General features: G+C 36.1%; 2 protein-coding genes and 1 pseudogene across 2 annotated transcripts; 2 read left to right on the plus strand and 1 right to left on the minus strand.

Moving 5' to 3' along the window:
* Positions 1-3,556: 3,556 nt before the first annotated feature.
* Positions 3,557-5,107, minus strand: LOC113693408 (F-box protein At5g07610). Its single transcript, XM_027211955.1, has one exon. It carries the CDS (start codon positions 5,105-5,107, stop codon positions 3,557-3,559), a length of 1,551 nt encoding a protein of 516 aa, XP_027067756.1.
* Positions 5,108-9,093: 3,986 nt separating this feature from the next.
* On the plus strand, positions 9,094-10,179 carry LOC113693409 (uncharacterized). Its single transcript, XM_027211956.1, has one exon. The coding sequence runs from the start codon at positions 9,094-9,096 to the stop codon at positions 10,177-10,179; it is 1,086 nt and encodes a 361-aa protein (XP_027067757.1).
* Positions 10,180-15,244: 5,065 nt separating this feature from the next.
* On the plus strand, positions 15,245-15,841 carry LOC113693410 (cysteine-rich repeat secretory protein 55-like; annotated as a pseudogene).
* The last annotated feature ends 216 nt before the right edge of the window (positions 15,842-16,057 follow it).

The following is a 16,057-nucleotide window of genomic DNA, read 5'->3' on the forward strand; positions in this document are numbered from 1 at the left end:
TTTGTTATGAGAGGCAAGATTCTGACCCTTAATCTCCCGCACCACCAAGCCCAAGAAGGCTTGGGATGACCACTGGACCAAAGTCCCAGTGGCATTTGCATGTTTGTTAGTTGCATGAACATGGAAGTTGCTTTCTTTTTTGTCTTGTTAGTTGTTCAGCTTTTCAGTTGAAACTACAGTGTACTATGTTTCCTTGTGGTGGAAACACGGCATTGGAGTCAATTGACTTCTCTGGAAATGCTTAAGAATTAAGCGAACCCAAAGGCAAAGGAACGAGTTCGATCGTACAAAGGTAGGTAAACATCGCAGGCATGGAAAATCGATCATATATATGAAACCTGACTTCAGAAGCTTGCAGTGCAGTTTCATCCCACAATCCAAAGGATCCGGATCCTCTGCAACCGCAGAAGACGGTTGAGACTCGCAATCGATCCATTCGAACTTTGGTTGGTCGCAACAATTAATTGAAAATTTTAATAAATTTCAGGTCAATGATCGAGATCAACCCAAGTTCGGATAGGCTGATCTCGATCATCCGATCTCTCAAACCGTCCTCTGCGGTTGCATGGACAATTGCAGAGGATTCGGAACCCAATTCAACGTAACTATAACTTTTTTTTTTAAGAGGAAATTAATGGTGAGAGAAAAAAATGCAACTAAGATTAATGTGAAGAAGAATCCAAGGAGGTAAATATTAAGAAAACAAAAACCATAATGCGTAAAATTGTTTATTGTGTGTGAGTGTGTGTCTGTCATCTTGTTAGCAGTTTCTTTGTATATCTCAGAATATTTCCGTTTGGATTGCGATTTTCCTCAGAAAAATTATTACGTTTTTCGTGAACATATTTTTCTATTACCTTTTTATCTCACATATATCAAATCGTTACAGCAATTTTGCTACAAAAAATTCAGAAAAATGCAATCCAAACGGGGCTTGTTTTTGGGCTATATATCCATAAATTAATGCAGCAACACTTTATGCCCCTCAAAAAAATTTTGCTGAATCTGTAATTTACCGATTTTGAACTACAAAATTCCCTCCTGGCACTATCCATACATTTCTTTCGTGCTAAAAATATGTTTGGGAAGTTCATGCTACACAAATCATACGTTAAGAGAAGAATGAAGGGGTTCTTAAAAGTTGTTCTAAATTTTTTGCATTCTTCTTTCTCCACGAATCTTTTAAACTTTCGCTTAAGATAAGTTAAATAAGTTCAAAAGACTGGAAATTGTTTGTAAATTCTAAGTCTTCCGTTATTGTCATCTTCTTATTCTTTTTCACATTGTCTTGTCACTTATAGAGTGGCCTGCCCAAGTCTTCCCTTTATAGTCAGTCGTCTTCTTTTTCCTTTTCACATTGCTTGCTTTTCAGCTCTAGTTAGTCATGCTTAATTGCTTATCAGAATTGTCACCTTAAGACTAGAGAGGACGTGCCAAAAAATAAGGAAAGTAATAGGCAGCAGCATATCATGTGATTACGTTTTATGACTTAATACACCAAAATAAAAAAAGTTTCCCTGCTACTTAATACACCTAAATGCTGCTACTTTTTTCTCTGTGGTAATGGAAATCTTGTTCTTCTTCTCTTTTTTTTTTCCTTTAATTTTTCCTGTTAAAAAGGAAGACGTGAGACTTGAAAAGCGAGAAGAAAATGAGGCTTCTTAAAAAGGAAGACGTGAGACTTGAAAAGCGAGAAGAAAATGAGACTTAAGAAGCGAGGAGGTAAAAGAAGGATGTGAACCCGAGCTTCTAAATGCTTGGGCCTCACGCCAATCTCTTCTTCAATTTTCTTCTTTTATAGACAAATTCTCACTCCCATGGAGTCAAGCCCCTGCTACAGCAATATTGCCATTCATAAACTAAGGCCCTGTTTGACACTTGAATTTTTTGTCAAGTTTGTCTACTACAAGTTTTTTAAAAACTTTAGCTACAAAATTTGTAAAAATTTTAGCTACAGTAACTTTAAAAAACTTTTCAAATTTTTTAAACTATACACTTAAAAACATTCAAAAATTTATACACTTCAAAATTTTTAAAAAAAATTTCTACAGTAAGCTACAGTAAAATTTTAGAAAAACACCCAAAAAATTCACCTGCCAAACAAGACCTAAATGAGAATGATCTGGTTTTAAGAGCCAACAAGCCTCCTGATTGACAAAGAAAATACCAGAAAACCAATGGTACTCCTAGCCAATACTGACACTACAATTTTACAAAAAAATTATTACTGGAGAAATCACGGCAAGTGTTTGGTATCGTTCGATTTTCAGAGTGAGACCCTCTCCACAGCCTCTTCTATCAGTGAAACTATTTGTGGCTGGGGCAGTTGGCTCATAAATCTACAAAGAAGTTTAACTTCCACCAATATCCTATACATTATAGGTGTATCGTTTAGTAGTAAATCATTTGGCACCAAACCAAAAGTTTCCCCACATATTGGTCCAAAGCAGCTCCAAAATCTGAGGCGAAAACTGGATGGCAATCAAGCCAGAAGCAAATGCTGCCTGAAGCAAAAGGGGCAGCACCAAAAGCTACAGTTAGCAAGTTGGTTATATTTTACCTCAGATGTGATTCTGACCTGCTTTCCACAATTTGTTGTGAGATCCTTAACATAACTTCAATACCATAATTGCATCACATCAGAGTTAAGATCCACAACAATTTCCAGAGCTTGAAATATTTTAATAGGCGGGCAAAAACAGGCAACATCAAGTTACTTAGAAAGCCAAATATTGCATCACACAGAATCACCCAACTTCAATACCATCATTGTATCACACAGAATCACGTCAGAGTTAAGATCTACAGCAATTTCCAGAGCTTGAAATATTTTAAGAGGTGGGCAAAAACAGGTACATCAAGTTACTAGGAAAACCCAATAATACTTTAAAATCTAATTTAACATAAGTAGGAAAGCTTGGAAAGAAGAGATGGCATCTGCTGATGAAACCATTGCTATCCAACCAAACGCACAAATTATACGTCTGATCACTAAGCCAATGCAGATCACCATTTCACAACACCCCATTCCCAAAATAAGGAGGAAAACAAACATCTCCCATTGGTTATGTGTCCGTATTGTCCCTCAAAATCCAAGATTCAGATGATAGCAATCAATTACAAAACTCAGGTAGCCTAAAACAAATGGGGCAGTGGCACAGCAGGCCAAAAAGCTAGCAATGCACAAAACAGAATCTTTACATATCTAAGCAATCTATAGCTAAATCACGCATTCAAGAAAATCACAACCATTTAGCAAACAGCAAGGTAAGTGTCCTGAAAGCAAACTCTTTTAGAACTCACAACCAGCTAGTCCTATTATTTGCATAAACTATTCAAGAACAGTTGGAATAAATGGTGATATGAGGATATGAAAGTATCAAGATATAATCTTAAGATTGATTTCTAAAGCATTCTGAAACCATAACTTCATTACCATATGTACAAACAGAATTATCATAATTAAGATCCACAAAAGTTTCTGTAACTTTGGGATATCTAATTGGTAGGCAAAAGCAAAGTACATTGGAGAAGATAGTAACATTTTACGACCAAATTAAACATAAGCGAGGGTCTCCATATGTCTATAGATGTCCTTCCATTGATTAAGGTGACTCTTCCAACCATACCCAAAGTCCACTGGCCCTACTTCAGCAACCTCTGTAACAACAGCATCATTAATTTTGTAAAGCATCACCTTATCTGGAAAAGCTGTCACAAGGCTGGCTTTCTTCTCTTTCTCATCCTCGAGGAGAAAAAGCATACCAAATGGTCCAAATGTACATTGCCTCCTATCAGCACGATCAACGAACTCAACTACCATTGATGGATATAGAATTCTTAGAGGAGCAAGATCGATATGGTATTTCAGAACCCATTTAGAATAGTCCCTTTCCATCTCAAAAACATCAAACAACAACCCAAATGGGTTGTTGACCTCAATAACATATAAACACCCATTACACTCCCCAAAGTACCAAAATTCCCACTCACTGAACTCGACAGGAAGTGGCGGCATGTCTCGGTGAAGGCATTCTTTATCCAAGTCAAAACATATCATATACTTAAAATCGTTGAGCCAATGGAGATCACCATTCCACAAAACCCCATTCCCGAAATAAGTAGTAGGTAAATCAGGAGGATCCATCTCCAACGTGTCCATACTTTCCCTCCAAATCCCAGTTTCAGATGCATAGACAGCAAATCCACATCTATCCCAAGTGTCGCCATGGTATTCATCCCGCCATATATACACAACTTTGAAATGATCAGATTTTGAAGGATCAAACACAATATTCAAAGCCTCAAAACGACGGGTTATTTGAAAATGATAGAAATGAGGATCATCGAAGTAAGGATCATAATAAGGATCATTGAAATGAGGATCATTGAGCTGAGGATCATTGGGCTTAGAACCATTGAACGTAGGAATAAGTCTATGCTGACAAGTAGTAGGATTATAGACCACAAATTCTCTATGATCGTCACAATCATCTAACTTGAACACCAGAGCTAATAACCCATTGCATGAATGAAAATCCACAATTGCACCATTATCAAAGAAATTGTTCAAGTGGGAAACCATTTTAGCCATTGGATTTACATACCCATCCGAGAGGGAGATGAAATTGAGCTCTTGTGGGGTCTTCTTGTATGTCCACGGGAACACAAAGAGTGCTTCGGTGGCAGCGGAGGCAGAAGAGGAAGTCCCGACGGTGGTGGGATAAAACCGCGAGTGCAGACGGCGGAAGGCAGGGTCCGAGATGATGGAAAGCCATTTCTTGGAGACGCATTGGAAGCGAAGGAGGGATTTTGGGGGCAAATAAAGCAAAATTTGTTGCAAGATATCTATATTGTTGGCTATAAAGATCGCTGCTGCCTGAGAGTGCTGGGTTTCTGGTATTGATGGTGAGAGTTTGCTCGCTGGTTCGAGGGGAAGCGGAACCGGCGGTTGAGAAGATAGAGAGATTCGTCTGGCTCTGCTTAGGTGCCTAATGAAGCGCCCTCTTGATCTTGCTTTCTGGGATGATTCGGCTGAAGATTTTGCTTTTTCTTCTTGCGACGATTCGGCTGAAGAATCTGCATTTCCTGCCTCGCCGGAGAGCATTTTTGGAGCGGTGGCCGGTGGTGGAGTGTGATCACTAAAGCCGCTTTCCAAATTATCTGATCGCTCAAAAATGAAGAGCTGCACTTTTGGAAGGACGTATTTAAAAGACCTTCAACTATCTACCCATCCCACTTTAACCCCTTATTCTTTCCTTTCAATTGCAATATCTAACCCCTCATAATTTGATAGTACCAAAATGCTCTGATTCATTAATTGATTGAAATTAGCCTTTGCAATCACGGTTGTTCTTGGAGCCAAATTCACAAAGTGTACCATCTTGTTTCTCTTTCTTCAAAGAACATCTATGGAAAAAAATATAAACGTTATATTTCATGATTTGTTGCGTTCACGGCTGTTGTTTTTTGTAATTTAAATAAGTATTTTATTATGTATTTATTAGGATTAATTTTTTCTATATTGACAGTGTATACATTGTTAGCGTTGGATGATAATAACTATATAAATTTTAAATTTGAAATTTAATTTTTACATATATGTCATATATCTAATGATGATAGTGTATGTATTGTCAGTGTATATAATAAGATTTAGTCTATTTATTATTTATATTTTTTGTTGAAAAAAGATCTGACGCTAATATTAATTCAAGAGAGCTCAATGTTAAGGGTAATTTTGATAGTATAAAATAGTTTCAGTGAATTAACTACCGTACAACTCGTGAGATGAAATCATTTCAACCAAATTGAAAATTAGATGGAGTTAAGTGTTGTAATTTGGAAAATTGGGGAGCAAATTGGAAGAGGGCCCATAGGAATATAGTTGATTAGATGTTTACTGAATGTTGGTTACGACAAAAAGAAGGGGGCCGATCTTCTGGTATTCGTATGTGATTATTTTTCAAAATAACCAGTTTGTTTGGAATTATTTTTTCAAATATATTTACTTACATCATCATTATAATTTTTAATACACCTTTTTATCTTCTCAATTATCTTTTTATCTCACATATATCACATTACAAAAAGTACTATAGTAAAAATATTTCAAATAACTTACCATCCAAACAAACTTTATACTATATAAAGGTGAAATTCTAAAATGGTCCCATATATACTATAAAATCCTTTTTCCCTCCCATATAAATAAACTTGGTTCCTTTTTTTGGTTTAATCTCATATTCAATTATTTCTCCTGAACAAATTCTGACAGCACATCGAATCAAAATCTTGGAGCTGCAAGTAAAAGAAGTCGTGAAATAAACATATGGCTAGCCTTGATCTTGAATGATGCCCACAAACTTGTTATCTTATCGAGAAAAGACTAGCTGGTAAGGTTATGAGCTGGTACAAATATGGACAAGGGACAAATATGGACAAATATGAGCTAGTAAGATGGGGTTGCCAATTGATTCTCTCCATTTAACTTCCTCTGTTTGAACCACTGGGCCAATGGCTCATTGGTCCACGGGAAGGGACTTTCTCCTTGGACGGTAGGTGAAGGTTCAAATCTCACATGCAGCGAAAAAAATCTAAGAGTTGTGCCAGAGCACTCTTTTAGTCTAGTTTAGTTGGGTCTGTATACCAACTAACCCCCTACCACAGCTTCTTTAGGCTCCCCATCCCCCTAGATTAGGATAGAGTAGGTTATACAAATGTATCATTGTTGACAAAAAAAAAAAAAAAAAACTTCATCTATTTATTAATTCTGCGTTTATCTATACCTAGCTAAATGTTTAAGGTGAAGGATTCTCCTTGTTTTGGACAGCAAGAAAAATTGCTATATTTTTGTTGAACACATTTTTCAATCATCTTTTTATCTTACAAAAAATCTAGAAAAATGCAATCCAAACAAGGCGTACACTATTAAAGTATACCATCAGCTTATTTATTTGTTTTGACCTTTTGTTTTTGGCATGGCACTTGTATAAATGGCTAACATTAAAATCCCAACGCAGCAAAAAGTAAATAGATTAATCGCAAAGCAGAAAGCTCTTGAGCGTGGATACTTTGTTTGAAAGATTAAAGAGCTTTAATCATTATAAAGTTTGATTAAATATGGTGCAAAAACCATTCATACATCTATCCATTTCTCCTACATCATCCTCTTTGCTGTATATAAACGGATAGAAAGTAATTAAACTCGTTTCGCTACTTCCCTTAACCCCCCCCCCCCCCCAAAAAAAAACCTCGTTTTGCTTGAGGATGCAATTTCATGTGTACGACATATCTTGCCCGTTGTTATACACCTACTGTGTAGCTGTTAACAACACAAAAAAAAAAAAAAAAAAAGAAGGGATAATTTCAGAAACCTCCCTTGAAGTTTCAAACAATTTCACTCGGCTTCCTTTAGGTTTAATAAATTACGCTTATCTCCCCTAACATAGTAAAGTACCTAAAATACCTTTCACTTGGTAGACAATTCTCAATTTAAAACAATAGATTTACAAAACCCAAAAAAAAAAGTTTTTCTATTTCTTGTCTATTTTTGCTCATTTCTTTTCTAGTTAATATACTACTATACCCTTTTTTGTTATCTTCAATTTTATGGATATTAGCAAATTGAAATTGCAAAATTAACAGAGGGAGCAGATTATGTGTCAAACTAGTGAGAAATGAAAAGTCTCGCAGAAATAGAGAAATAAATAATGAAATTGATTATTGAAATAGGAAGAAAAACCAAAGATGTGAAATTTGTCATATTTTGCTTGTTGGCAAGAAAATTTTTTGTAAAATGTCAATAATTGCATAAGGATTTCTTCAATTGAATTAGAATTTTTTATTATGATTTTATTGTGAAGGTAGAATTTATTTTCTGCTTTTGAGATATTAATATTTTTCAGGTCATAAGACATTTGAAATGGTGGTTTTAGGCTAGATTAGCTTGTATTAAAAAGATATTTGAGTATTGAGATTTAATATTGGAGTATAAAATTGGTTGTCAATGGTATGCGTCTGTATTTGTGCATTTTTTGTATTTGTATTTTTATTTTTTTGCATAGCAAGCATTGATGTTGTATATGCAATTTGAAATCTTTTAGATATCTATTTAGATTTAGAACTTATGGTTGGATGGTTGTTAGGGATTAAGTTTGTCGATTTGTGTAAAACATGGAAGAAAACGATTGAATATACTATGTTTTTCTTTCTTAGTTTTGTGGAAAAGGATAATTTAGGATTTTTGAGAGAAGATCTAGCTTGTTGGACCTACATTGGTATATAAATAGTAAAAGTAAGTGAAGTATATATAATTTTTATAAAACTTCAGGGGAGCTCTCTGCAATTATTAAAAATCTTAGAGGAGGTTTGTGAAATTATCCCGAAAAGAAGTACATAGTTTCAGAAAGTAGGTAAAGGGAGGTTGGAAGAAACACAAGTTTCCACCACAAAAAGAAAGGATAGGATTTTCCTCCACTAATTCTAATGGACTAGGTTCTGGCAGTTTCTTTCTCGGTTGCCTAAAATTATGACAGATTCAAGGAATTCCGGAAATTTTGAACGTTGCAATTGCAAGTCTGGCCTCTAGAGCAGCTAAATATGTAAATTTGCCTCCCAAGTCTTTCCAATTTAGGTGGTGAAAATTTTGCAGCAGAATTGCGTTTGTACCATAAGGGGTTGCATTAATTGAGTGAGTGTACAATCACCTGGCAGTAATGTTTTTTTTTTTTGTCCCATTAGTTTAGGAGCTCAGATAAATGTTCTGTTGCTAACGCAGCCTATGATTTTGACCCATAATCATTTTGTTATGTAAATATTAATTCACCATGAGTTGACCCCTATATAAAAAATTTCCAGGTCCTCCTAATCTGCTCTGTATTTATTTCCCAATACAAGGAGGTGGAGGCCACTTTCATACTTTGGATTCTGCTGCTGTTTGTGTCTCGTTGCTTCAGGATTATTCTTCTATAAATAGTATTTCTTTCTTTATGGTAAGTATATGGTGAAAACTGAACCTTTAACCAACAAGATGCAGAGAGAATTCTGAAGATACCTATAAGCCTAACAGGGAAAGAAGATAGCCATTACTGGATGCACTCTCAGAATGGACATTATACAGTTCAATCTGGGTATAAGGCATGGATGAAGGCAAAGAAACTGGAGAGTGCAAGAAGGAGGGAAGGTGTTGGACCAAGCTATGAAGGAACTATCAGAAAAGTCTGGAAAACTCTGTGGCAGCAGAAGGTGAGCCAGAAAATGAAAGTGTTTATATGGAAGTGTTTGCATGGGGGGCTTCCCGTGAGAGGTGAAATATACAGAAGGACAAGACAAGGAGGCCCTATGTGCATGGGGTGTGGTGAGAAGGAAGAAACAATAGAACACCTCCTGTTCCAATGCAGCAGAGCAAAGGAAATATGGAAGTTATCACCTGTACAATGGGATGGAGTACAACATACATCAGACTGTTTCATTAAATGGTGGTCTGCAATCATAGAAGCCCAACAAGAAAGAGGAGAGGTAGATCAAGTGAATCTAACTATAAACATTCTCTGGCAGATCTGGAAATCCAGGAACGAGAGAGAGTTTAATCAAAAGGAAAGGGAACCCCACAAGATAATACAGAAAGCCATGAAGGAATGGATGGAGTTTGAGGAGGCGAACAAAGGAAAACTGACAAGAGGAAACATTCAGGGAACAGAAGCACAACAATGTACTGAGCAACTGCAAAGTCAGAGAGAGAGCCAAACCAGCCTGATGATCAAAGTCCACTCTCACCAAGACGTTAGACAAAAAATGGTTGGGATTGGAATCACAGCTTCTGACTTGTCAGGACGTCTTCAAGCATGTTGGGCAATGAGGGAAAGAATGTCTGCAGAACCAATGCAAGATCAAGCTGGTGCGGTGAGACTTGCTTTACTAAATGCGATCAGCCAAGGTTGGAGGAACATTAAAGTGGAGCTGGAAAGCAGAGAGTTAGTAGAGTGTATAAAAAACACAAGGACCAGCAATTATTTGATGGCTACTCTGATAGAAGATATCCAGTACATATGTAAAAGTTTTCAAACATGCTCTTTCTCTAATGTTAATTCTGGATTTGTGGAAAGTATCAAGTTGAGCATGCATGCTCTAAACATCTTCATAGATGAAGCATGGGTTAATCCCAATGCTAGGTGTTAGGCACCAATGTTTTGTAGGATTGTTGTCCTTTTATTTGGACCTTTGTCCAATTACTGTAAATATTGGTTAGATCTATAAAGCTAACGTTTCGACAAAAAAAAATATGGTGAAAACTGAACATGCATTTGCAAACCTTGAATCATTGTACTATATGATTTGTATAAGATCAAATTTTGCAAGTAAACGCTGTTGGTATTTCTTGATAAAGTCGATGTTCAATTTGCCATTAAAGCGGTTCGTATCACTTCCATTCCATTGGCAGTATGGTTCAAAGTCTCGGCCGAGTCGTAACCGTCTCGGACCCTTCTAATACGATGCCATGACGATACGATTCCGAGATACTTGACTCGCTGAAACGTCAACGTTAAGGGTTAAAGCGACTGAGTCACACCGAATCATTGCGAGTCATCCCGAATCAATTCGAATTTTTATTATTTTTACTAATTTTTAAATTATTTTTTATCATATTTTTTTTACAATTTTTAGAATATTAAATATTTCAAAAATTCACGTTTCGCCGATACCATGACTGATATACATAGATCGATGTGAAACGGTCCAGACCGAACCCGCAACCGCGACCGCGACTTTGAACCATGTTGGCAGGTGCGTGCACTCATATACCTCAATAGCCAAAAGGTGTGTGCATGTGCTCGAATCACAAAGGAAACAATTTATCCCATATCAAATTGGGGATTGGTTTCCTTAACTTCTCATGCTGCAACAAATCTGATCTAATGCGTGTATCCTTGGTTTCCTTAACTTACCATAAATCATCCAACACACAGATTGAGTGACCTTACATCGACTTCCCCGGGGGACAAAAATATGCACTTGTACACTTGCTAATCCATCCTGAATGCGAGTATAAATCTCACACTTTCATTTTCAGTCTGCAACAATTAGCCAGTACCAGTAGCCTGTATTATCAACAGAAATTATTACCTAGCTGTACCGGTTTTCTCGTAGTGGTTTTTAACAGCTCCTGCAGCCACAATCATCAGATGGCATCATTTTCAGCAACTTATTTAGCAACGCAGATGTTCTTGATCGTGGGTATTTTAGCCACGTACTTTCAAATGGGACTAGCCCAAGACCAAGAGCAACAACTAGTAATTCAGGGTGTGAAGCCAACTGACTTTAACAGGATACTGGAATGTTTGGCAGCCCTGCCGGCCATTGCAGAATGCGGTGCTGATATTTTGAACATTCTTGAGGGACGCCAGAACGCCAACCAATATGCACTGAGCAAGAATTGTTGCGGAGCTATCTTTAACATCGCAGCTAAATGCGATCTGGCCAGGCTCCGTATTGACCCCGAGGTCACAAGATCGATCTTGGAAGCATGTGCCAGAGGTGCAGCTTCCCCACCCACTGGAGCAGTTGACGACAAAAGCACTGGGGATAAGGATTTTTCTTGGCCTAATCTATATTAGTTTGAAGCCTTGGATGTTCAATTTCATCCCTATGTCTTTCAGTTATTTGTTTCATTGAGTTGGAATGCTTCTTCATAAACCACAGAAATGGAAATTTCACTAGTTTTCCTAAGTTTGCATCTCTGTGTGCTAATGCGTTGTCCTAAATGGAGGATATGTTAGGACTAGTTAAACGATGAGTCCTCGTTGTACCTCTTTCTCAAGAGTTTCTGACAAACAAAATTGATAACAAGACAAAGTACACCTTGAGATGCCCACTATAAGTTTTTCTAGTTTCTGTCCATTGTACTTTACAAGAAATTTTTAAGGAAGTAGGAATTTCGGCAAAAGCAAAAATGAATTAAAACTAATTCAAAACAAGGCCTAAATTTCATGGTCATTTTTTTTAATAGACCCTCTTTCTACTATTGCAATTATGCATCAATGAGTTGCTACTAGAAGGAGAAGGTGTTTGGCATTAGGCAAGCACTCAATTATTTCAGAATGTATACTTTTCTTATCCTTCATTGAATGTTTTCCTTTATTACAGCTAGTATAAAATTTGATAACAAACAATGAAACTCAAGCTTTGTGATCAACCCTAGATGATTTATCACATTAAAAGTCGACTTTATTGATCTCCACAAAATCTTGTTCAAGTCGAATGAAATTTACATTCTAGGAGATATAGAAAAAAAAACCAATAAAGCCAAAAATTTGGCCCATAATTGAGTTTAGAGCATAGTTATTAATTTTGGTCTGGCCCAGTGACCCGGGCATTAGACCGGGCTGGGTTTCTAGTTTAACTGGATAAGCAATTGGCCTGGTCAAACTCGGACAAACCCGTTTGATCTAGTGATTCAACTGAGAACCGGTTCAATTTTTCAATTGATCTGGTTTACCTTTATTTGTTTTTAATAATTGTGGCCTTTTTTTTTTAAACAAAATGTATATATGCTTTTAATAAAATTTGTGCATTGGATTTTCATTTAAATATGTATAGGACTTTACCACTTGTTTAGTTTTTATTTGATAGCTAATTTTTTTTTAATAAACTTGTTTATTTTTTATTATATAATCAGTACTTTTAACTTTTAAACTGATAATATTTGATTAGTTAGAAAATTACTTTTTTAAACAAAAAATAAAATAATGAAAAAATAATGCTGATATAATTTTTTTTAATACTTGCACTATATTATTTATTTATTTAAAAGTACGATAAAATGAAGTTAAATCTTCTAAAAGCACTTTATTAAAAGCACTTTATAATAATTAGTATCTAAAAGCACTTTATTATATATTTTATGTATATTAAAATTACTATTTTATATTTATAAATATTAAATTAATACTCACCGGTTCAACCAATGACCTATTGGTTGAACCAGTGATCCATTGATCTAGTCCCACTGTGAGTTCTTTATCGGGTCGAGTTTAATAACTATGGTTTAGAATTGATGGAAATGGCATTGCTATTGCTGAATAGGCACTTTGAGCTTAAATAGATAGGGTTAAATGCATTAAGCCACCATGAACTTTGACTCTAGTTGCACTTTTATCTCCTAAACTTGTTTAATAGACACTTTAACCCTACTTCGTTTTTGATTTTTCAGACAATAGGCACTTTAACAAACGCACTCCTTCATGATTTTTTGGACAAAAATGCCCTACTAGTACTTTTATTTATGTCAATTATTTACTATGTGTGTAGTTACAAACTGATAATGGAACTCTCTTATTGTTAAGAAAAATTCACATAGAACTTTTAATTTTGCTAACTACACAAAAATACCCCTGTCCTTCGTTGAATTTTGAATCAATCATTTATATGAAATAGTAATTAAAAGCACAGACAAATAGAAAAATACAAATGTCAAATAAAAAAATAACAGTAGTTATAACGATAGTTATAATAATTACAAAATTAGCTATAATAACATCAAATGTAAAAAAATTGCAAATGATAATAATATAAAAAATAAACAAATGCAATGGGTTGAGGCATGGATATTTGGTTCTCTTTAAGGTGATTCAAGTTTCTGTGAAAGAATCAACTTCGATGCAGTAGGATCTCTAGTTTGTCACTCCTAAAATACAATAGTCCAGCCACACTTGATATCATTTTCATTAGTCTGTACAACTAAGAGAGTATAACTCTACAAACACCTCTTTTTCTTACCTAGTAATGAAATAGAAAAGAGTAAAAGACCCGGGGAGCCCTTAAACTATTACCGTTGTCAAGTTTTGGCCCCCGATCTAATTTTTGTCTCCGATGAGCCCCTAAACAATTAAAAATGCATAGTTTAAGTGCTTCCGGTCATTTTATACTGAAGTCAAGCCGGAATTAAAGGGCAATTTCGTCCAACTATAATTGAAGCATCAGGACCAACTGCTGAGTTTGCCCAGCCAAGTTACGGGTCGGATCGTCTCCAATGTCCGATTTGATTTGCTTAGAAATAATGCCCAACAAATATCATCACCGCCTCTTTTCCATAAACGCCGAATCCCTCCACCACCACCACCTTCATCTCATATTACACCGTCGCCAAAAAGAAAGAAAAGAAGAAAAAGAAAACTCGCAACGAGGGCTTCTTCCCTGTTATTGTTAAACACACACACACACACATGTTGATATGCATATGTGTGTTTGTGTATATATATATATATATATATATATATATATACATATATTTCCCTGGCTCTGTTCGAAGGGCTCTTGGTTTTTTAGTAACCAATGGCGAAATCATAGGCAAAGCAGAGATGGGCAACCACCCTTGAAGAAATCCCGTACTCCTCTGCTGCTGCCTCATTTGTTCTTCTTTCTGAGCTGTATAATCATCAGAGAAAAGGCTAAGCCCGCCGTGGCTGCAAAAACCGCCATTGGGAGATTTTGCCGAGCCAAGATACGAGCTAGCTCAGAATCTGACTTAATTTGGAAGAGGCGGATATCATCGAAGCTTCTAATTACAAGGATTTAGGATTTAGGGTTTTTGTGGAATCACTAGAGAGGTTTGTACTACATCTGGCAAGCATCAACAGGGGCTGTTTGCTTGTATTGAAATCATCGGCAGCGTAGTTGCAGAGAGGGGCAACAACCCACAATAATGCCATTTGCTTCCGGCTTGACTCACACATAAAATGAACGGAAGCACTTAAACTATGCATTTTTTATTATTTAGGGGCTTATCGAAAACAAAAATTAGATCGGGGGTCAAAACTTGACAACGGTGATAGTTTAAGGGCTCCCTAGATTTTTTACTCAATAGAAAATAATAGTAATTATATAAATTTAAGCTCACAAGTCATAAGTCCTTGTAGTAGTATTTTTTTCTATCTCAACTACACATATCTATAGGTAATGAAAAGTTAATCAAAAGCCATAAGTTACAAAATATGCAAGATAAATGTAGGAGTTATTGACTATTCAAATTATATTTAAATTAGAATTGTAGGTTACAAGACTTATTGCAATTGAAAACCTTTAATTTCTACCAACAAAGGTGAATTCATGAGCATTAGTCAAATACTAATAATTCTTAAAAAACTGTTACCATATTCTCTCCTTCTATTTTATGCTTTTAACATAAAAATTTAATATTTTATTAAAATGCTACAACAGTGACAATTCAACATTACCTACCACGCAAATGTCAGCGAACATCGATACCTTGGTGGCGGCTGAACTAGCATCAAGCAATTCTCAGAATCGTTTCAGTCTTGCCACTTATAGTAAAGGTACAGACGGAGTCTACGGCTTGGGACAATGCAGAGGAGATTGTGAATGGTAAAGATTGCACGACCTGCATGCAAGATGCAGCACAAATCATTTACACACTCTGCCGAAACCAGACTGGTTCCTAGATTTGGTATAATGATGCCTGCATTCTAAGGTTTGCAGACCAAAAAATTCCTCGGAACAGTTGATCGATCTAGCTTTGCCGTGATCATCAACAACATCCCTCTGCTTTCAAGAAGCAACTATATGCTCTTATAAGTAAGGTCAGCTAGGAGACTACTGTGCCTGCAAATGAAGGGCTTGGCGGGGGAAGGAGTTTTAGTGCACCAGGGATTTATCCCAACATTCTTGCACCGAGTGTCTGAAAATACCCATTGGCAACTTCCCCAAATTATGCAACAATGAGAAAACTGTAGGATGTCATGTTTTCTATAGCAGCTGCTATGTTCGTTATGAAATATATCTGTTTTACTATCCTCTTGATTCTCGAGAGCCCTTGTCAGTGTAACAAGAAATAAAATCCCTTCAGAGTTCACTAAACCTTGAACTAAAAGGTCATGCCAAAGAGGAGTCAAATCAAGGAATTGTGTTATGTACTGTATCAATCATTTCTCTCTGTATCTCTTACATTTGATTAACTAAGTGTGATTTACATGTCTGCAAATAAATGGAGAGTTTACACTTAAGGTAGACAATAATTAAAGTACCTAAGAACTTACATTCA

Source organism: Coffea arabica, chromosome 6c (assembly GCF_036785885.1).
Source record: "Coffea arabica cultivar ET-39 chromosome 6c, Coffea Arabica ET-39 HiFi, whole genome shotgun sequence".
In the NCBI taxonomy this organism is placed as follows: Eukaryota; Viridiplantae; Streptophyta; class Magnoliopsida; order Gentianales; family Rubiaceae; genus Coffea; species Coffea arabica.

Bases quoted from the DNA above. Each gene is read 5' to 3' on its own strand.
- LOC113693408 (XM_027211955.1), bottom strand. From the start codon at position 5,107: ATGCTCTCCGGCGAGGCAGGAAATGCAGATTCTTCAGCCGAATCGTCG.
- LOC113693409 (XM_027211956.1), top strand. From the start codon at position 9,094: ATGCACTCTCAGAATGGACATTATACAGTTCAATCTGGGTATAAGGCA.